This window comes from Oryctolagus cuniculus, chromosome 18, assembly GCF_964237555.1.
Source record: "Oryctolagus cuniculus chromosome 18, mOryCun1.1, whole genome shotgun sequence".
NCBI classification, from domain to species: domain Eukaryota; kingdom Metazoa; phylum Chordata; class Mammalia; order Lagomorpha; family Leporidae; genus Oryctolagus; species Oryctolagus cuniculus.
In genome coordinates, this window is record NC_091449.1 from 3,237,452 (window position 1) to 3,259,994 (window position 22,543).

The 22,543-nt window shown below is 50.5% G+C and overlaps 1 protein-coding gene across 1 annotated transcript in view; it reads right to left on the reverse strand.

The window, feature by feature from the left end:
- LOC100348957 (NACHT, LRR and PYD domains-containing protein 9) overlaps nucleotides 1-18,982 on the reverse strand; it is a 37,617-nt gene extending 18,635 nt beyond the window's left edge. The window contains exon 1 of the mRNA XM_070062785.1: nucleotides 18,569-18,982. Coding sequence (XP_069918886.1) covers nucleotides 18,569-18,848 — 280 coding nt within the window. The 5' untranslated portion in view covers nucleotides 18,849-18,982. The remainder of the gene's footprint in view (nucleotides 1-18,568) is intronic.
- Nucleotides 18,983-22,543: the final 3,561 nt, after the last annotated feature.

Below are 22,543 nucleotides of genomic sequence, written 5' to 3' on the forward strand. Positions count from 1 at the left end.
TGCACCCATGGGAGACCAGGAGAAGCACCTGGCTCCTGCCTTCGGATCAGCGCGGTGCGCCGGCTGCAGCGCGCCGGCCGCGGCGGCCATTGGAGGGTGAACCAACGGCAAAGGAAGACCTTTCTCTCTGTCTCTCTCTCTCACTGTCCACTCTGCCTGTCAAAAAAAAAAAAAAAAAAAGGTCCAGGAGGGTGACAGCATCCGCCACTCCCCTCTGTCTAGCAAGCAGGAGCCGTTCACATGGCCGGACTGACGCACTCCTCACCAAGCCCTATCCCAAGGTTGTCGCGAGTTTAAAACACGGGTAAGTAAAGCCATTCCAAAATCCCGTCACGCGGAATCGTGGTCCAGAGTTCATTTGTGTCACTTTCTTCTGCCCGTTTTTCCTCTGCACAGTGAAGTTACAGTGCGTTGCTTCTGGGACATGGTTTTTGACTGAATATACATTATGGGCTCTTCTCTAAATCCATACCTAACAATTCGAGTCTATGAATATTCATAATATATTGTTCACTCAAAAACAAATAACTTGGGGCTGGCGCTGTGGCGTGGTGGGTTAATGCCCTGGCCTGAAGCGCCGGCACCCCACATGGGCGCCGGTTCTAGTCCCGGCTGCTCCTCTTCCAATCCAGCTCTCTGCTGTGGCCTGGGAAAGCAGAAGATGGCCCGAGTCCTTGGGCCCCTGCATCCATGTGGGAGACCTGGAAGAAGCTCCTGGCTCCAGATCAGTGCAGCTCCAGCCACTGCTGCCAATTGGGGAGTGAACCAGCAGATGGAAGACCTCTCTCTGCCTCTCCTCCTCTCTGTGTAACTCTTTCAAATAAATTTTAAATAACTGAAGTATTAGCTTTCCATATTTTCCCATAAAGCTTTGGCAACACCCAAGATTTCAGATAAAATTTTTAAAGTTAGGATAATTCATAATTTTGGTGGAGCACTTCATTCTAGGTGAGGCACCCACACCCAGCCCCCACCAGTGGGAACTGAAGTCTGTTCACTCATTCACACATGAGGGGGAAGGAGGCCTTTGTCCCTGTTCTCAGACCACAGCTCAGGGTGCACTGCTCAGGGACTTGGGGCAGCGCATTTTCTCCTATCCTTTAACAAACGCTGAGGGAAGTCATAGTTTGACGATATATTGAAGTCTCAGTACACACAGCAGTCAAGGCTCTCTCAGGGCTGGCGCTGTGGTACAGTGGGTTAAGCCACTGCCGCTGGCACCAGCCTCACAGAGCCAGTTCAAGGACCGCCTGCTCTGCTTCCAATCCAGCTCCCAGCTAAAGCACCCAGGGAAGGCAGCACCTGAACCTAGTGCTTGGGCTCCTGCACCCACGTGGGAAACCTGGACGGAGTTCTGGGCTCCCAGCTCCAGCCACTGCAGCCATTTGGGAGCCAGAAGATGCAAGATTTCTCTTCCCTCTGCTCCAAACCTCCCCCGCCCCACCCCACTCTAGGAGTTCAAGTCAAAAAAAAAAAAAATTAGCAGCAATGAGAACTAAATTTGAAAGTGTCTAATACAGATTTGAAGGAAAAAATAAAGCACATTGAAGGAAGTTAGCAAAGCTATCAAGATAATGAACGTGAGATTGGAATGTAAAAGGTGGGGTTAGTGTTGTGGTGTAGCAGGTTAAGCCTCCGCCTACCACACCTGCTGACATCCCGTGTGAGTACCAGTTCTACAGCCCACTGCTCCACTTCTGGTCCAGCTCCCTGCTGATGTGCCTGGAAAAGCAGATGAGGATGGCCCAAACGTTTGGGCCCTTGCATCCATGTGGGAGACCCAGAGGAGTGTCCTGGCTTCAGTCTGGCCCAGTCCTGGCCACTGTGTCCCACTTAGGGAGGGAGTGAACCAGTAGATGGAAGATCCATCTCTTTTTCCCCCTCACCCTCTTCCTCCAACTCTGCCTTTCAAATAAATTGTCTATCAAGATTTTACTTTACAGATAGTTAGAGAGTGACAGAGAGAGGTCTTCCGTCCACTGGTTCACTCCCCAGGTGGCCACGATGGCCAGAGATGAGCTGATCCAAAGCCAGGAGCCACTTCTTGGTCCCCCTCACGGGTGCAGGAGCCCAGGCAGTTGGGCCATCTTCCACTGCTTTCCCAGGCCATAGCACAGAGCTGGATCGGAAGTGGAGCAGCCAAGACAAGGTGGTGCCCATATGGGATGCCAGTGCCACAGGCGGCAGCTTAGCCCACTATGCCACAGTGCCATCTCCTGTAATAAGCTTTAAAAACTTTTTAAAAAATCTAAGTAAAAGGATCAGAAGTAGCTTATATTTGACAAAAAGGATCTAACATCAGGTTTATTGATGTCCCTGGAGAAGGAACTGAATCAAGATGACGTAACATGATTCTGAGGCAAAATTGTTACATAAAAAAAGTTTAGATACAGAAAGATGGAAATAGACATTTACGGGTTGTACACTAAGACGTCTTTTTATTTTTTGACAGGCAGAGTGGACAGTGAGAGAGAGAGACAGAGAGAAAGGTCTTCCTTTGCCGTTGGTTCACCCTCCAATGGCCGCCGCGGCCGGCGCACCGCACTGATCCGATGGCAGGAGCCAGGAGTCAGGTGCTTTTCCTGGTCTCCCATGGGGTGCAGGGCCCAAGCACCTGGGCCATCCTCCACTGCACTCCCGGGCCACAGCAGAGAGCTGGCCTGGAAGAGGGGCAACCGGGACAGAATCTGGCGCCCCAACCAGGACTAGAACCCGGTGTGCCGGCGCCGCTAGGCGGAGGATTAGCATAGTGAGCCGCGGCGCCGGCCTAAGACGTCTTTAATACTCAGTATTCTGGATTCAACACCACGTATCAAGGATATTCTTTACAGAACTAGAAAAGCGACCCTAGTATTCAAGTGGAAGCACAAGAGCCATTTAGTAGCCAAAGAAATCAGGAATAAAACAAAGTTGCAGGCATCACATCTCACCTCAAGACACAGTGAAGAGGTCAAGTAGCCACAACAGCCTGGTGCTGGCATACTATGACGCATGAGCCAACTCAGACACCAGGACTCAGTCCACACACAGCAGGGTGCTGGTATACACAGACACAGGGGCCAACCCAGCACCAGTACTCAGTCCACACAGCAGGGCCCTGGTGTACAGACACATGGAATACTCAGACACCAGTACTCAGTCACACACAGCAGGGTGCTGATATACACACAGACACAGGGGCCAACCCAGACACCAGGACTCAGTCCACACAGTAGCACGGCCCTGTTGCAGACACACATGGACCAACTCAGACACCAGGACTCAGTCCACACAGCAGGGCCCTGGTGTACAAACACACACACACGGGCCAACCCAGACACCAGTACTCAGTCACACACAGCAGGGTGCTGGTGTATAGACACATGGACCAACTCAGACTCAGTACTCAGTCCGAACACAGGAGAGCCCTGGTGTACACAGACACACGGGCCAACCCAGACACCAGGACTCAGTCCACACACAGCAGGGTGCTGGTGTACACAGACACAGGGGCCAACCCAGACACCAGTACTCAGTCCACACAGCAGCAGTGTGCTGGCATACAGACACATGGACCAGCACAACAGACGCCAGTACGGAGTCCACACATGTCCACCCCACTGACTCTCCCTAACCATACCTAAAGCCAACGCTGGACAAAGAACAATTTCTTCAACAAATGCTACTTGGGGAAAAGTGGGTGTGTACATATATATATACACATACATACACACACACACACACACACACACACACTAAAGACTTAAGCAAAAGGAAGGGGGGGGGCAACTTTAACAAAAATCAACTCAAAAGGCTCCAAAGACGTAAATGCAAGGTATGAAACTACAGGAACAGAGGGAAACCCAACATCAGCAGAGGCTGTCGTGTTTGCATGAGAACCCAAAACGTAACAAAAGCAAAACTCGACAAATGGGATTCAGCCACCGAGTCTCTGCACACAGGAAATATAATGAACAAACTGAGGAAGTGAGAACGTTTCCAAGCCGTTCACCTTGTAAATGGGCAAGAGATCTCAGAAGAATTCTAATGTCCAGAAATATGAAGTATCCCCAGTGCCATTTACCACCAGGGAACTACAAATCAAAACCAAAATGAGTCTCTCATTCCAGTTAGAATTGAGTTACCGGAGGCAACACTGTGGCGTTAGCAGGTAAAGCCACCACCTGCAGTGCCGGCATCTCACATGGGCACCGGCCTAGTCCCGGCTGCCCCTGTGCCTATCCAGCTCTCTGCTGTGGCCAGGGTAAGCAGTGGAAGAGGACGCAAATCCTTGGGCCCCTGCACCTGTGTGGGAGACCCGGAAGAAGCTCCTGGCTTTGGATCGGCTCAGCTCCAGCCATTGCAGCCACCTGGGGAGTGAACCAGTGGATGGAAGAGCTCTCCTTCCCCTAACCCCTAACTTTCAAATAGATACAGTAAATCTTTAAAAAATTGAGTTTTCACAAAGAGAAAAGTAACAAACGCTGGTGAGGGTGTGTGAGCTCCAGGAATCTCCTACGCTGCTCGTGGAAACCCGAGGCAGTGCAGTCTTGGTGGACAACAGATGAAGGCCCCACTAAGTAGGACTACCCCGTGAGCCGGCCAGGACTCTCGGGTACCGAGTCCAAGGAGAGGACACTGCCGCATCACGGGTATAGCCGCACCACTTGTTCCAGCGCTACTCAGCATCGCCAGGGAATGGAGACACCTGCCCCCATCAACAGAAACCAGATGCCATATGCACACACACAGAGCAGTATCACCTAAGCCCTTAGCGAGCCACCTTCAGCCATTCGCCTCAACATGAACAGAACCGGAGCTCGTCAGACAACCAGAAACAGAGCCACCATCTCCACACGCCCTCTGGTCTGTGGAGGTTCTAGAAGCCCGTCAAAATTGCAATACTCGTGTCCGGCGCGCGGCTCACTAGGCTAATCCTCCGCCTTGCTGCACCGGCACCCCGGGTTCTAGTCCCGGTCGGGGCACCGGATTCTGTCCCGGTTGTCCCTCTTCCAGGCCAGCTCTCTGCTGTGGCCCGGGAGTGCAGTGGAGGATGGCCCAAGTGCTTGGGCCCTGCACCCCATGGGAGACCAGGAGAAGCACCTGGCTCCTGCCATCAGATCAGCGTGGTGCGCCGGCCGCAGCGTGCTGGCCACAGCGGCCATTGGAGGGTGAACCAACGGCAAAGGAAGACCTTTCTGTCTCTCTCTCACTGCCCACTCTGCCTGTCAAAATTTAAAAAAAAAAAATTGCAATACTCGTGACCCGAGGCTGGGAAGGGAGGGAGTCCCGGTGCCAGAGGGAGACTGGATGACTGACAACCGCAGATGGCGGTGATAAATTCCGGTGTTCCATGCATGTGAAGTGGCTACTGTTCAGTCATTATACTGAGGAGCTGAACTAAGGGCTCATAGGCCCCTCCTGACATGAATATGCAAATTACCTGATCTGCTCCTAGCCCGTTCCGCAAACGTCACACTCTGCCCCACAGACATGGACAAATGTACGTGCTCAAAGATGTTTAGTCTATACAACCTTGCACATTCCGGTGACGCTCTGGGAAAACCAACCACCATCAGCCAACCGGGACATCTGGGAAAACCAACCACCATCAGCCAACCGGGACATCTGGGAAAACCAACCACCATCAGCCAACCGGGACATCTGGGAAAACCAACCACCATCAGCCAACCGGGACATCACGGGGCAAACTGCTCGACTTCGATGTCAAGGCAGGAAAGAAGGGCACAGGGAGGGGGCACAGAGATGGAAAAGAGGAGAGAAACGACTGATGCCTGTCAATCAACAGTGTCTGTTGTCAGAATCCAGTATCCCACTGCCGACATCCATTCTCCAGGCAAGCCCCATGTTCCTCCACTCCAGGCCACACCCACTAACACACGACTCCCTGTGTAACATGCGCACACCATCAGGCTCCGGGTCACACCCCTCTGGGACCCTCAATGTTCTAGCTGTATACTCCAGAGCCCCCCAAGCTCACTCCACAGGAGCAGGGTAACAACCCCACTGCAACCTGCAGCTCTGGGTCTGTGACAAGTCCCAGGGACACCAGTGTGCACACGTGGGGGCAGGCAAAGGCCCTCCGGCATGCCAATCCAGGCTTGCGGCAACCAGTGAACAACGCCCAGTGTAATCTCATCGACCTATGGGATGAGGGCAACATGTCCTTCCAGTCCTGTGGCTCTGGGACCAGTACTGGTAGAGCTACATTCCGGACAGTCACCCAAGTTCACCCCTACAGTATCTGGAAGGGCCCATCTACATTCCACTATTCCAGATCTGTGTCTACCATAGGGCAGTCCCCAGCATAACCTCTACAAACATATTAGATGCGAGTGAGGTGCTCACTGCAACCTGCAGCCCCGGGACTCGCCCTGCGGGATCAGGGGGGCAGCTCCATCCCTGTGCCAATGCTGCAGGTCGATGGCAACCCATGCGTGACACCCAATTTTTTTTTTTTTTTTTTGGACAGGCAGAGTGGACAGAGACAGAAAAGTCTTCCTTTGCCATTGGTTCACCCCACCACCACCAATGGCCACCGCGGCCGGCGCACCGCGCTGATCCGAAGCCAGAAGCCAGGTGCTTCTCTTGGTCTCCCATGGGGTGCAGGGCCCAAGCACTTGGGCCATCCTCCACTGCACTCCCGGGCCACAGCAGAGAGCTGGACTGAAGAGCAGCAACCGGGACAGAATCTGGCGCCCTGACCGGGACTAGAACTGTGCGCTGGTGCCACAAGCAGAGGATTAGCCTATTGAGCCGCAACACAGCCAACACCCAGCTTAATTTAGGATTATTCCTAGGGCAACTGCATCAAGTACCCTTCCCTGCCCTATAGCTCCAGCACTGTGACAGCCAGTACTGAACTCCTCTAACCCACCACACTCCAGCCCCACACCTACCAGTGCACGTCCACAGCACAACCTGTACTCGCCCTGTGGGACCACAGTAAGGACCCCCTCAGTGCTCGGCCTCGGGCTTCTACTGCTGTAAATGCCAGTGTCACTCACACCTACCAAGAGCTTAGCAATAGTTCCATGCACATCACACAGTTCTAGAACCACAGCTACTGGTGCCACACTCAGCCTCACTCAGAGCTGCTGGCAGGATAGAACAGCCCACGGTGTCCCACAGCGCCACCAACATGCCACGAGGAACCACGGTATAATCCACACCCAACCCCCTGGGGTCTGAAGATGCACACCATTGGAGAACCATGTCTACATCAAGTCCTTGCACTCCCTCCATGAACTATGGAACCGTGGAGGGCTGGACAACCGTCCACCCAACAGTGTCTGACAACACCAACATTCATCACAGCTGGAGAGAACACTCAGGAGTCAAAGCCCAGGCTCCCCCAGGGACAAAGCCAAAGCAACTCGCCAGCTGGAACCCTGCACTCATCCGAGTCAGGAGCTCCAGCAACAACTACGCCATGAAGGAGTGCAGTCAGCGGTATAGGAAATACAGGAAGGTGAGAAGGCAGAACACTGCAAGAACACGCATTGTCCTTCCCATCAGGATGCATTTCTGGAGATGCACCAAATGCCCAAGCAAGGAAGAGCTCCAAACGTGATCCTAGGGAAACTCAATGAGATGCAATACAGGGAAGCCACTAAGAAATGAAGGGAAAAACTATAATGTGAATGAGAAAAGTCAGCCAAGAGACTACTTTAGCCGGTGCCGCAGCTTACTAGGCTAATCCTCCGCCTTGCAGCGCCGGCACACCGGGTTCTAGTCCCGGTGGGGGTGCTGGATTCTGTCCCGGTTGCCCCTCTTCCAGGCCAGCTCTCTGCTGTGGCCAGGGAGTGCAGTGGAGGATGGCCCAAGTGTTTGGGCCCTGCACCCCATGGGAGACCAGGAGAAGCACCTGGCTCCTGCCATCGGATCAGCGTGGTGCGCTGGACACAGCGCGCCGGCCATTGGAGGGTGAACCAACGGCAAAGGAAGACCTTTCTGTCTCTCACTGTCCACTCTGCCTGTCAAAAAAAAAAGAAACCATAGTGGAAAAAGATACAACTGGCATATGCATCAGTGCAACAGAATCGGAGCCGAGAAATTAATCCACATGCATACAGCCAACATAATTCACAAAAGTGTCAAGAACACAAAGAGTCATCGTTAAATGGTGCTGACACAACTGGACACACACACACAGGCAACAAACGAAAGCACAGGTAGGCAATGAGATTGTATACAGCTCAGAAGCTTCCGCACAACAAGGCTAACAATCGTGAAGAGACGACAGAGCCAGAGAAGACAGTCGCAAGCTACCGATCTGACAGGTGAATATCCAGGACATGTCAGCCAATCAATTCAACAAATACCACCCATCAGGAAATGGCAAGAGAGCACCATACAGTCACCAAGTGAAGAAATACAAATAACCAACAGGTACATGGGGAAAGCGCCCCCTGTCACCGGCCGTCAGGGAAACTCGAGTGGGAACCACAATGATACCACCTCACCTGTTAGACTGGCCACTTTCAGGAAGCAGTGACCGCTGGCGAGGTTCTGAGAAAGTGAAACCGGCACCTCTGGGGACATCAGCTGGTACAGCCACTACAGGAAGCAGTACGGAGGGCTCCTTAGGAGCTGGAGCTACAACTGCCCATGCTGCAGCCCCACCACTGGGCTCCGCCTACTCCACACTTCCGACATGAAAGCAGGCTTTCCAAGCAGCCTGCACGTAGGTTTTGTTTTTAAATACCTGTGTGGTCATTCTACACTTAGAGAATTTAGTCTAAGATAATGTGAGATCTTGGTACTGCCAAACTGATAATTAAAACTACAGTAAAACCAGATAAAACCATTTTTTTCTAGTAGGGTGCTTGGTTCCTTGGTTCCCATTTTTATGAGGTTACATTTGCTGCTTTGTCATTATGAGGTATACAAGAATATTTTGGTAAGAACAAGTTCCTTTGAAATAACTTCATAGTGGTTATAAAGATCGAAGAAACTCGATTACTAGAATTCTAGTAAATTGTACCTCTACTCCATTGCTCCTTACATTTTGAAAATTTTATGTCCCATTTGACATCTTTCTGTATTGCCTATCTTGTAACATTAATAGCTATTTTTATCGTTTTGCTTATCATCTTTATACTAAAGATATCAATGCCTTACACACCATTGTTTTGCTTCTAGTCCTTTGGCTAAGTGAATGGCTTACAGTATTCTGATGTTGTCTGTTTTGTTGCTCTTGCCAATACTTTCTTTTAAAGATTTGGAAGGTAGAGTTACAGAGAGGCAGAGGCAGAGGGAGAGAGGTCCTCCATCCACTGGTTTTAAGTGGTCACAATGGCCAAAGCCAGGCCAATCCAAAGCCAAGAGCTTCTCCCAGGTGTCCCACGTGGGTGCAGGGCCCCAAGGACTTGGGCCATTCTCCACTGCTTTCCCAGGCCATAGCAGAGAGCTGGATTGGAAGTGGAGCAGCTGGGACTCGAACCAGTGCCCATACGGGATGCCAGCAATGCAGGCAGTAGCTTAACCTGCTATACCACAGTGCCGGCCCCTCTCCAGTGCATTTTCTATCCTGACATTTTTTTAACTTGTTAGTTCTTTCAAGAGCTTTTAGCATTTAAGGACTTGTCTAGTGGTGCCAAGTCCACTCAGCTTTCATTTAGTACTGCCAGTATTTCTCCATCACATCTGAAGGACCACTTTGCTGGGTACAGTACCCTCAGCCAACAGTAATCTTCCTACAGTACCAGAGTCATACCTTACACAAGTCTGCTTTTAGGCAAATCTGGACACCCTCGAGTGTTGTTCCTTAGAGTGCTTTGGGAATCCCATCTTTAATCCTGATCATCTCCATTGTAAGGTGTCTTGGGGTAGTCTTGGTTGAGTTCAGTCTCACTGGCAACCAACACCAACAATTCTTTGGATATTTGAAAAAAAAAAAAAGTGCTTTCTCTAGGTTGAGTTTTGTTTTTATGTCCTTGACTATGCCTTATGCTCTTTTGGCCTCCAGTCCTTCTTGAACCCCAATAGTGCTGACATTTGCCCTCCTAATTCTAACCCTCAAGTTCTCATAAGCTCTCCTCATTCCTCCACTGCACTTTCCAATGCCTTCCTTTGAACTCCGATTCTTCCCGTCTGTTCAGCTATTGATGCCTTGTGTCGTGTGTTAGCTTTCGTGTACTTCTCAGCTTGGAGTTTTCCACTTGAGGTCTTACAGTTACTTCCATCTCAAATTTCTGCAATCAAGTCATTTCTCTCTACGTTCTCTTGAAGTTTGAGCTTCCTTAAAACACCTACTTTAATTCTTCATCCAAGAATTTGCACATGTCAGTTGCTAGCTGGTTGGCTTCGGACATTAAGTGATGACGCAATTCCTTGGTTTCTTGATGTTTGTTGGTACATGGGAGGATTAGCCATTTATGTAGCCATTAACCTAGCATTTTGGATGACTGCCCTTGCATAGATTTTTAGTATCCTTATCTTCTCTACACCTGTGGACGTTTGTGCTGTCAGCACTGGATGTCACACTAGATAAGGATTTGCCTGGAGTCTGCCATTGGTGTGCTATCATTGTTTCTGTACTAGAAGACACCTCATCCCAGGCCTGTCCATAATCTCCAGCGACTGTGTTATAGGGAATAAACTTGGGGGCTGCTGGCACCGTGATATAGCAGGTAAAGCCGCCGCCTGCAGTGTCGGCATCCCATATGGGCGCTGGTTCAAGTCCCAGCTATTTCATTTCCAATCCAGCTCTGAGACATCCTGGGAAAGCAGAAGATGGGCCAAGTGCTTGGGCATCTGCACCCATGTCAGAGACCCAGAAGAAGCTCCTGGCTTCAAGTCAGCTCAGCTCCAGCCACTGTGGCCACTTGGGCAGTCAACCCGCAGATGGAATACCCCTCTTTGCCTCTGCCTCTCTAACTCTGACTTTCAAATGAATAAAGATTTACTCATTTGAAAGTCAGAGTTAGAGGCAACCATCTCAGGACTGCACATCAGGATCACTGGAGGCTGCAGGTATCGGCATGGCATAGGGGCCATGACGCCTGGCCCAGCACTGGGCTTCTGTTACAGGCCCAATGCTAGACATCAAGTCTAACGTGGGTTAATTCCCTCTCCCAACTGTAAGGTGATGGGTCTCCAAGCTGCACTATTTGGAGCAACTCCCATTCCTGCCAGCGCACTCCCTGGGAAATAAGTACCGATTCAAGGGCTTGGCTCTCTGCCACCTACATTGAAGACCCGGATGGAATGCCTGGCTCAGCCCTGGCTATTGGGGGCATTTGGGGAACGAGCCAGAAGATGGAAATTCCCATCTTGTCTCCGTCCATCTTTCAAATAATTTATTTACACAGAAGGAACAAATTTCATGAATTTCAAATATAGTTTTAAGAGTAATGAGGGAGGGGAAGTAGCGCTGTTTATAAGTCTGAAGTACACGAAACTTGTTTAACAGTTTTTACAAGAAGCATAATGGTACTTCCCACCCTACACCCTCCCATCTTCCTTATTTTTCAATGACATACTTAACCCTCCATTAAATACAGAATTCACCAAGTAGAAAAACCACTGTTAGTCTCAAATTTTTTAAAACTACTTCCTAGATCAATTGAACCTAACATCTACAGAATGTCCCTTCCAACAGAAGCCAAACAGCCTTTCTTCGTGTTCCTGGAAAGTTCAAGTATAGGTCATACGAGAGATCAAACAAGGCTGAGATTCTTAAGCTTGTATCAGATCTGTTCTGAACACAAGGAAATAGAAGGGCAGAAATATAAATAAAAAGGCAGTAGACAAACAAGGAAACAGCAAGGAAAACCTTGGAAACTACAAAGATTCATGAAAGTTAATTTACAACTGAAAAGTGTAGCATGGAAGGTATTAAGAAGAAATGGATTGGCCGGCACCATGGCTCAGTTGGCTAATCCTCCGCCTGTCGCGCTGGCACCCCGGATTCTACTCCCAGTTTGGGGGGCTGGATCTGTCCCGGTTGTTCCTCTTCCAGTCTAGCTCTCTGCTGTGGCCTGGGAAGGCAACGGAGGATGGCCCAAGTGCTTGGGTCCCTGCACCCACATTTGAGACCGGGAGGAAGCACCCGGCTCCTGGCTCTGGATTGGCGCAGCGCAGGCCACAGCAGCTATTAGGGGAGTGAACAGCGCTGGCTGCAGCGGCCATTAGGGTAGTGAACCAACGGAACGAAGACCTCTGTCTCTGTCTGTAACTCAGCCAAAAAGAAAAAGTGGATTGGGGCCAGCACTGTAGCGCAGTGGGTTAACGCCCAGGCCTAAAGCTCCAGCTTCCCATATGGGCACCAATTCGAGCCCCAGCTGCTCCAGTTCCCATCCAGCTCTCTGCCATGGCCTGGGAAAGCAGAAGATGGCCCAAGTCCTTGGGCCCCTGCACCCACGTAGGAGACCTGGAAGAAGCTCCTGGCTTTAGATCAGCCCAGCTCCTGCCATTGTGGCCTTCTGGGGAGTGAACCAGCAGATGGAAGACCTGTCTCTACCTCTAACTCTTTCAAATAAGAAATGGATCAATGTCTATGGAATACAGCAGAAGCAAAAGCAGTACTAGTCATTAAAAGCAAAGTTATCAAATAATCTTACTGCATCCCAAGCAGCTAATAAAATAAGCATACACCAAACCAGTTAACAGAAGGAAAATCAATCAAGTTCATACAAAAATGCAGCAGCAACGCTTTTATAATTGGACATGAGATGGTTTACATGTAATAAAGGATGCCTAGGTCCTTTGACCCAAAGGCACACTCCTAACCAGACTGAGAAACATCAAGTACAATCAGATGAAAAGGGCAACAATGCCAAGTATTGTTCATCGTGATGTGTAATTAACAATAACCTAGAAGAGCCAATCACACACACCCCACTTACCAAGATCGAATCATGAATATAGAAACAGCAAAGTGGTTAAGTAATGATTCAGAAAAAGCACCCCCCAAAGAGAAGCTCAAGACCAGATGACTTCACTACTGAACTGTGTAACATTTACAAATTTTATATTTTAAATTATTTCAAAATAAAGATGGAATGAGACCAGAATTACTCCGATATCAAAACCAAAGCGCACACCAAGAAACAAAGTAATAGATCAACATTCTTGATGAATATGGATGGAAAAACTCAACAGAACACTAGACTGAATCCAGCAGCCCATTATAGTCGTTACCACTATGATCAGGTGGGATTCTCAGGGATACAAGGTGACTCAACAGAAGCCGACGAACGATGTAACCCATCAGCAAAATGGCAACATTCCTATCAGGGGCAGAGTGGGTCAAAGCAGCATCTCGTGAGCCAAGGTTGGCATCCCAGCTGCTCCACTTCCAATCCAGCTCCTGCTGATGCACCTGGGAAAGCAGTGGGAGAGGGAGGGCCCTAGTGCGTCAGCCCCCACTATCCATGCCAGAGACCCAGATGGAGACCCAGGCTCCTGGCTTTGGCCTGGCCCAACACAAGCTGTTGTGGCCACTGGGGAATGAGCCAGTGGATGAAAGATGTGTTTATTTCTGTCCCTCCCTTCCTCCAACTCTGCTTCCAATGGATCTTTTAAATTTGCATTCAAATCACATCTCAATAGAGGCAGAAGGCATTTAATAAAATCCAACATCACTTCATCTTAACTGTTTATTGGAAGACCATTTCAATGTAATAAAAGCCATATATGAACAGCCAACAGCTAACACCAATGCGAGATCTCCAACAAGACACGGAGGTGCACTTTCTCCTCTGCAGCTCCGAAGTTCTTGGCACAGTAATTATACTGAAGGACACCCAAACTGTACAGGAGGGAGTTGCCCCCTATTGCAGATCACCTTAGATATAGGAACCCCCCCCACACACACACACACACAGCTTTGTAACAATGGTCCAATTCAGCAATGTTGATACAAAGTCAAACTAGTGCTATCAATAGCACTTAATCCCAGAAGTAATCCTGTTTGCAGCAGCTCTAGAGAGGGGTATCTAAGAATAAATTTCACCAGTATGTAGAAGATCTCTACAATGACAACTAAAACACTTGGTGAATAAAGTCAAGGCCACACAAAGGAGCAGAAAGACGTCTCACGATCTCAGGTGGAATCGAGACTCAATGGCCTTACTACCCAAAGCCATCTACAGCTACAGCGCTCAACCAAAGTGACCAGCGGCATTTCTCACAGGTAGAAACGGCATGATTAAGGTTTGTGTGGAACCACAAAAGATCCAGCGCACCCAATATAACCTTGAGCAAAAAGAAAGGAGGCGGCATCATACAACCTGCCTTTAAGATATTGCAGGGGCCAACGCTGTGACCTAGGGAGCTAAGCCTCCTCCCGAGGCACCAGCATCCTTTATGGGCGCCGGTTTGAGTCCAGGCTGCTCCTCTTCCCATCCAGCTCTCTGCTTGGGCCTGGGAAAGCAGGAGGCGGCGGCGGCGGCTCAAGTGCTCGGGGACCCTGCATCCACATGGGAGACCTGGAAGAAGCTCCTGGCTTCGGGCTGGCTCAGTTCCAGCCACTGCAGCCATTTGGGGAGTGAGCCAGCAAATGGAAGACCTTTTTATGTCTCTCCCTCTAACTCTGCCTCTCAAATAAGATCTTTACAATAGAATATACTGCAAAGTTAGAGTTGTTAAAATAGTATGGCACTGGCATAAAAACACACTTAGACCAGTGGAACAGAACAGAGCTGAGAAGTGATCCCATCATCCACTACTATCTTATTTGATGAAGGCACCAAGAACACACTGGAAAAAGTGCCAATAGGTTCGGTTAACGGTGCTCAGGCATGGCCGGTGCTGTGGCGTAGTGGGCAAAGCCCCTGCCTGCAGTACTGGCATCCCATATGGGCTCTGGTTGAGTCCCAGCTGCTCCACTTCCTATCCAGCTCTCTGCTGTGGCCTGGGAAAGCAGAAGGTGGCCCAAGTCCTTGGGTCCCTGCACCCACGTGGGAGACCCGGAAGAAGCTCCTGGCTTTGGATTGGCACAACTCAGGCTGTTGTAGCCAACTGGGGAGTCAACCAGCAGATGGGAGACTTCTCTCTGCCTCTCCTCCTCTGTGCAACTCTTTCAAATAAATCACTTTTTAAAAGATTTTAGAAGGTGCTTAGACAATTGGAAATTCATAGAGAATCGTCAAACTGAATCTTTATCTCCAATCATGTACAATAACTAAAAAAAAAAAGGAGCAAAAGACCTAAATATGGAACTATGAAAACATTAGAACATACAGAAAATATTCCAAGGCAAGGATTTTTGGATCAGACCCCAAAAGCATGAAACAAAAGATGAATTAGAGGATTATCAACGCAGTCAAAAGACGACCTAGACAATATGAACAAACAGAGCTGCACATCGGACAAGCAGTCATTAGCCATTGTATGTAACGCAATCCAACCCAACAGCCAACACAAACACCCCATATATGTGCAGACACCCCCATACACACACAAAGATGTGCAAAGATGTACAAAGGACCAAGGGGTTGGTGCTCTGCATCACCCATCACCAGGGAAATTAAAGTCAAAACCACAATGCACCATTACCCCACTCCAGTTACTTTAGCTACTGTTAGAACGATCAAAGGTAGGGAGTGCTGACAAGTGTGTGGAGAAAAGGCAATGCTGGCATGTTGTTGGTGGGAATCCAAGTCAGGGCAACTGCTGTGGACGACAGTACGGAGATTCCTCATACAGCTCAAAAAGGAGCTACCCTGTGACCCAGCGATCGCAGTGCTGTGTGTGTGTGTGTGTGTGTGTGTCCATCCGAGGAAAACATGGCCAGTCCATGGAAGACATCTGCACTGTTCCTGACAGACAACGAGCCGAAACAAACCTATTTGTCCCCGTGAGTTGATCAAGAAAAGGCGTAACTCGTACACAATGAATGCAGCTCAGTAGTCTGAACTCTCGTCATTCAATATGCATGAAGCCGTGCATCTCTGTAGGACATGAAAGAATCCAGTCACAGAAAAACGAAGGGCACATGACGTCCCCTAGTTACATCATTAAGGAAGCTGACCTCACAGAAGTGGAGGAGAATGAAGTTACCATGGCTCGGGAGAGCTGGGGAGGGCGGGACACACTCCTCAGTGAGTGCCAAGTCATGGTTACAAGGGAGTACAAGTTGCGGGGCGCTGTTGTCCTGGTTGATACAGACAACGACATACTAGACTGTGCCTTTATGAAACTAAGTATCCGAATGCCTTCACAGTAAGTAAATGGTCAACGTTGGAGTATGATGCCGTCCCTCCAATTAACACCACACGATGTATACGCCTATCAAGTCATCACGTAGTACTCCATAAGGAGGTACAATTTGTCAGTTTACAATTGTGTAAGTTTAACAAAGGCCAGGTATGGACAGCTGGACAGATTCCTCAGACGAGTGGAGACCACAAGGAAGCAGGAACTGCCACCCTGTGCCAGATGAAGTAGACTTGAAAGGAGAGGCATTCAATAAGGCTGTGACATTCCCCAGAGATGTCACAGCCTTGACTATGCAGAGGTGCAAGGTGACGCAGAAGACAGCCCACTAACGACCACAGCACTTTACCCAACACTCATGAGGTACCTTTTTTGGATCTGAATCGACATACCAGGCTTAGGGAACATGCCTTCTGTGGCCGGTCCTGTGGTGTAGCCAATAAAGCCACAGCCTGCAGCGCCAGCATCCCACATGGGCATGGGTTCCATTCTCAGCTGCTCTACTTCTGATCCAGCTCCCTGCTAAGGCACCTGGTAAGGTGGCAGAGACTAGCCCACGTCCTTGGGCCCCTGCACCCATGAGGAAGATCTGGAGGAAGCTCCGGGTTCCCGTCTTCAGATGGGCCCAGCTCCAGCCATTGCAGCCATTTGGGGAGTGAACTAGCGGGTTGAAGGTCCCCATCTGTCTCTTTCAAGAGCATGAGTAGATCTTTAGAGAAAAATGCCTTTTTCGCAAGCACCAAGTCAACACTCCAATCCTCTCTGATGACAGTGCAGAACTAGGTCTTCATTCTATGCCATTGACTGATGCCTTAATTAGCGTATTCAAGTCACCTGCCCAGGATGCCCACTCTGCCCCATTCTCTCCCAGCAGGAGCCACCCTCAGTCCTGCTGGCTTCCCTCCCTCTCCTCCCCATCGCTGTGAGCTGCAGATCCCCTAGAAGCCCCACTGAGGGATGGCGAGGCAGTAGGTGTGTTGGGCAAGTACCTTACCCAGCAGAGGCCCCATCAACAGAGAAGAATGCCAACTGGACCTCAGCCAATAGCCCAGCACATCCCACCAAGCAACAGACAGGCAGTCCGGCCAACCGCGATGCCCAGCAAGCTGCCCTCACCCGCGCCCCCTGCCCAGTGAGCCTCCCTGGAGCTTGGCAGGCTCAGACCGGCTGTGCTGTACCAAAGCTGCTGTGCAGAGACTTCCCGTGAAGGGGCCCAAGAGAGGACTCTAACCACCCTCTTTCTGAAGATCCGATTAAACGTTTGCACCGAGTGTTGGTGATCTGTGTCTACTGAGCTCCCCACAAGGAGCCTTTCCATCATGGCACTGGCACAGAACAGGCACCCCCAGGGCCACCGAGATCAACTCCCCTGGTCTGCTTTGTGCAGCTGGGGTATCTAGCCACGACACTGTGTACATGATGTCGGGCTGTCCTGGGTGTTTAGAATCATCTCTGGCCCCTACCCCCAAGATAACAGTGTCACCACGCATTGTCATGGCAACCCAAACTCTCTGGACTTTGTAGAGCCCCCTGGGAGGGCAGACCGCCCTGCCTTCCAGCCAATGGCACCCAAGAAGAACCATGTGGAGCAGAGTCCAGGGCGCTCATGGCCAGGGAGAGGGCGGCAGCAATGGGTGACAGAGGATCCAAGGATGACTCGCGCTGCTGTTCCAGATACAAGCCTCCAAGGAACGCGGTCCAAGCCTCCACCAGCCAGTGCTCACCGGGCACCACCGTCCGTGTCCTAGGCGCACCAGCCTGCCCGGTCCTCACCAGAACACAGATCACGGCCACCCCTAAAAACACTGCCACTATCACCTCCCCTTACTCCAGTGGGGGAACTGAGGTGCAGTGAAGGTCACTTCATTACTGGCTGAAATCCAATCCTTCACCCTTGGGAAGATCTAAGGTATGGGGGTACTAGTAATCCAGTTCTCTTATTAACTTCTGATGAGTTGTGGCAAAATGGGAGAAAGTTATGCAGAAGTGCTTCCTGCAACACCGAGGAAGGACATCGAGTGTCCAGAGCTATTTCCTGTTGGGGTCCTGCCTAGGTCCTCTTGTGCACGTCCTAGGTCCTCTTGTTCCCAGGAGCAGTCGGCTGCTCCACTTCAGCAGACCTGGTAGTCACACACCGACAGCCAGGTCGTATCCCCTAAGATCAGACTCTTCTCGGGGCAGAGTAACGGAGAACTGCTCGCATGAGCGGCATCGGGCCGCTGTCCCCGCCTCCTCACCGGCCCTTGTAGGACCGGTACCAGCTGCAACCGTGTACCTCCAAGGCTCACGCCGACCTCCTATCCCTTCTCACACAATGCGAGGGGCTCGTTCTGCAGCTTGCCAGCTTCAGGGCAGAGGTGACCGGTCCCCAACCTCCGGGCCTTGCCCTCCCACCTGCACTTACTCTCCATCTCTTCCTTGGCCTTCGTCCAGAGGTCCTGCCGGTTGATCTGCAGGAAGATGCTCAGGGTCACCTCCCAGGCCTGCTTCCTGGAGTAGCGCTCCGCCAGCATGTTGGCCAGGTCTTCCTTGCTGGCCCTCTTGATCTCCGCCCAGGGGATTGGCTTGAGCCCCAGCTTCGCAGGTTCTTGATTGAGGAGCTCCTTAAACTTCCAGAACTCCTCCCTTCTGAGTTCTTCCAGGTACCACAACAAGCCGAACTCGGCGAAGTACGACGCAGCCATCTTGTGCCAGAACTGTGAGCTCCGAGCTCGCCAGAGCAGGGGTGGGGGTGCGGATCTTCAAGGAGCGAGCGACACCTGGGGAAGTGAGGAGGACCCAGGTCAGTCTCAGCAGCAGAAAGGGGCTCACCACCAAGCATCGCGCAAGGCTCACTTCCAACGTTCATCCACCTTCCGCCAGGGAAGGTGCGCCAGCCCGCTTCTCACAGCGGCGCCTGTGAACTCGGCACCAGCTGCACCTCCTGGCTGCCCCTAGATCGGTGTCAGTCTTAGAACCACAGTGCCGCGCCACGGCTCATCAGGGGACCCAAGAAAGGGGCAGTTGGGGCATCTGGGCCTCGTGCCCTCTGCTGAACACCTTGCCTCCCAGATGAACACCAACTGTCTACACTGAGAACCTGCAAAACACCAGTGACCCTGCTCTACTCTGCATTTCTAAATTTTATTTGAAACAGACGGGGAAGAGATCTCGCAGTGACTGGGTCACTCCCCAGATGCTCCTCCCCAGAGCTCCTCACTACCCTGGTGTTTTTCTGTGTTTTTGCAGATCTTACTACACATGCACACTGAACGTGACTTGATAGAAGACGGTACATTCTAGAATTGGAACAGTATGACCTGTGGCCTCCTTTGCTGGCATTTGGTTTGCCAGGCGAGTTCATGTCGCTGCACACAGCCATCAGCGGAGGACGTGTGTGGGTGTGCAGCATGCCACCGTTAGCTTCCCACCACTTATAGCTACCTCCGCTGTTGGCACTCGCGAGTTTCTCATTTTGTCTAACAAATGGAATCTCTTTGAAGAGGTTTGAGTGTAGCTTGATGCACAGAAACATTTCTACAAGCTTAGGATTACAGGTCATGATGTATGTGGCTCACATTATCATACGAAGCCCAGCGAGTCTCCTCTTTAGACACTCACCTACGTTCCCACCAGCACCCTTCCTATCAGCGTCCTTGATCTACAGTCCTGCCCACACTTACCATAATCTAATGCTACTTTGACAATGAGTTGACATCTAAACCACCAGCAACATCAATTTAGCAGATAAGAAAGGGGAGGTCAAAGAGTACCAAAAGGCCGGCACCCCGGCTCACTAGGCTAGTCCTCCGCCTTGCGGCGCAGGCACACCGGGTTCTAGTCCCGGTCGGGGCACAGGATTCTGTTCCGGTTGCCCCTCTTCCAGTCCAGCTCTCTGCTGTGGCCCGGGAGTGCAGTGGAGGATGGCCCAAGTGCTTGGGCCCTGCACCCCATGGGAGACCAGGATAAGCACCTGGCTCCTGCCTTCAGATCAGCGCGGTGCGCCGGCCGCAGCACAACAGCCCCAGCGGCCATTGGAGGGTGAACCAACGGCAAAGGAAGACCTTTCTCTCTGTCTCTCTCTCACTGTCCACTCTGCCTGTCAAAAAAAAAATAAAAAAAAAAAAGTAAAAGTAAAAAAAAGAGTACCAAAGCGTATTTAGGTTTGTCTTGTTTATGTGGATGTTTTATCTCCAGATTGTAGAAGTTATTAAGTTTAATATTTGAAGAGTAACAACTACAACAGTCTGACTTCCACACTACTAGAAACCCTCCAGACTCATTACAGCCCAGCGAAGGGCAGGAAATGAAGCAGAAATAAACAAGACAACATAGGTGGTGAGACTACTGCCAGAGGACAATCTCAACGCGCAGGACTGCAGTAGTTACTCATTACATGTCAGGTTTGCATCGAGTCAAACTCCTGCCACGTTTTATGCAAGAATCCTGGAACACACAGAAGTCATGAGCACAGCAGATTCTGGGCCAGCAGAGTGGCCACAGCGACAGCACCGCAGCTGGACCGCACTGCAGACTCGGGACCTTCCACATCGTGGTCTAGTCCTCCAGGCTATAGGGTCCATGGGTGTAGAGGCACCTGGCAATGTTGTCTCCCTCCCTCCCCTCCCCCTCCCTCTCTTCCCTCTCCCCCTCTCTGACCAGGCTATAGGGTCCATGGGTGTAGAGGCACCTGGCAATGTTGTCTCCCTCCCTCCCTCCCCTCCCCCTCCCCCCCTCTCAGACCAGGCTATAGGGTCCATGGGTGTAGAGGCACCTGGCAATGTTGTCTCCCTCCCCTCCCTCCCCTCCCCTCCCCAGACCAGGCTATAGGGTCCATGGGTGTAGAGGCACCTGGCAATGTTGTCTCCCTCCCCTCCCCAGACCAGGCTATAGGGTCCATGGGTGTAGAGGCACCTGGCAATGTTGTCTCCCTCCCTCCCCTCCCCCTCCCTCTCTTCCCTCTCCCCCTCTCTCTGACCAGGCTATAGGGTCCATGGGTATAGAGGCACCTGGCAATGTTGTCTCTCTCTCTCTCTCTCTCTCACTCACACACACACACACACACACACACTCACTCCCTCCCTCCCTCCCAGCTTAGACTAACCTACCTCTCAGATCTTTACCAACTACAAACCTCCGATTGCTTCATTTACAGCCACATGCCAAAGGATCAGAGATGGCCTGTTACTTACCACCATGTGCATAACTCATGATGGATGGAGAGACCCAAATGTAAGGTCTGGAACCAGGAAACTTAGTAAGAAACACAGGGGCCAAACTTCGAGACCCATATTTGTTATCAGTGTAACCCTTGGTTAGGACGTCAAAGGCATGGTGAACAGAGTATGACCAGCTGGACTCCATGGGAAACTTCGCATCTCGTGCAAGTGACCCCACCAGGGTCAAAGGGCAATCCATTAACATGGGAGAGAACTTTCAAATCATTCCTGAAAAGTGACTAATATCCAAAATAAAGGACTCCTGAAATGCATCCAGGAAATCCCAATTCCAAATGTCCAAATATGCAAAGGAATTCAGGTGTTTTCCCCAAGATGCACAGATGGCTGATACACAGGAGAGGACGTTCAGCACTCATCGCTGGGAAGAAGGGAGCACTGGAACGCACAGCTTCTCACCCATTAGGACCACAATGCGGCGAAGCCACAAGTTCCCTAGGAAATTCTAGGAAACATGCCGCATGTGTGGACACCATGCTCCTGAATGAGCTGCGGCTCACAAGGGATTAAGAGAGAAATCAAATTCCTGGAAACAAATGAAGATGACAACAGAGCTCATGGGATACAGCAGAAGCAGTGCTAAGCAGGGAGTTTCTAGCAGTTAGTGCCTACATCAGGAAATTGGAAAGGAAGGCAGATCAATGAGCTGTCAACGCAACTCAGGAATGTAGAAAAAACAATGTGCAATTAGTAAAGGGAAAGAATCAAAATTAAAACAAAATTGAAACCAAAGAACGGTATAGAAGATCAGTGTAATGAAGAGCTGTTTTTTTTTTGGGGTTGGGGGAGGGGGGGGAAATCAATCACCATTATTGACCAAACAAGAGGGAGAGAAGACACAAATTCATGAAGTCAGTGACGAGAAAGATGTAACAGATACCACAGAGATAAACCATCATGAGTTACTACCAACAGCTATATGCCAGCAAACTGGAAAACCTAGAAGAAATGGATAGGTTTCTGGACGTGTACAATCCACCAAAGTTTAGTTAAGACCCAGAAAACCTACATAGACCAATAACCACAGAGGAGACTGAGTCAGTAATGAAGACCCTCCCAACAGAGTAAAATGCTGAATTCTACCAGACTTCTAAAGAACTAGTTCCAAGTCTTCTCCAACCATTTAAAACAATTGAAGTGGAGGAAATTCTCCCAAGTTCCTT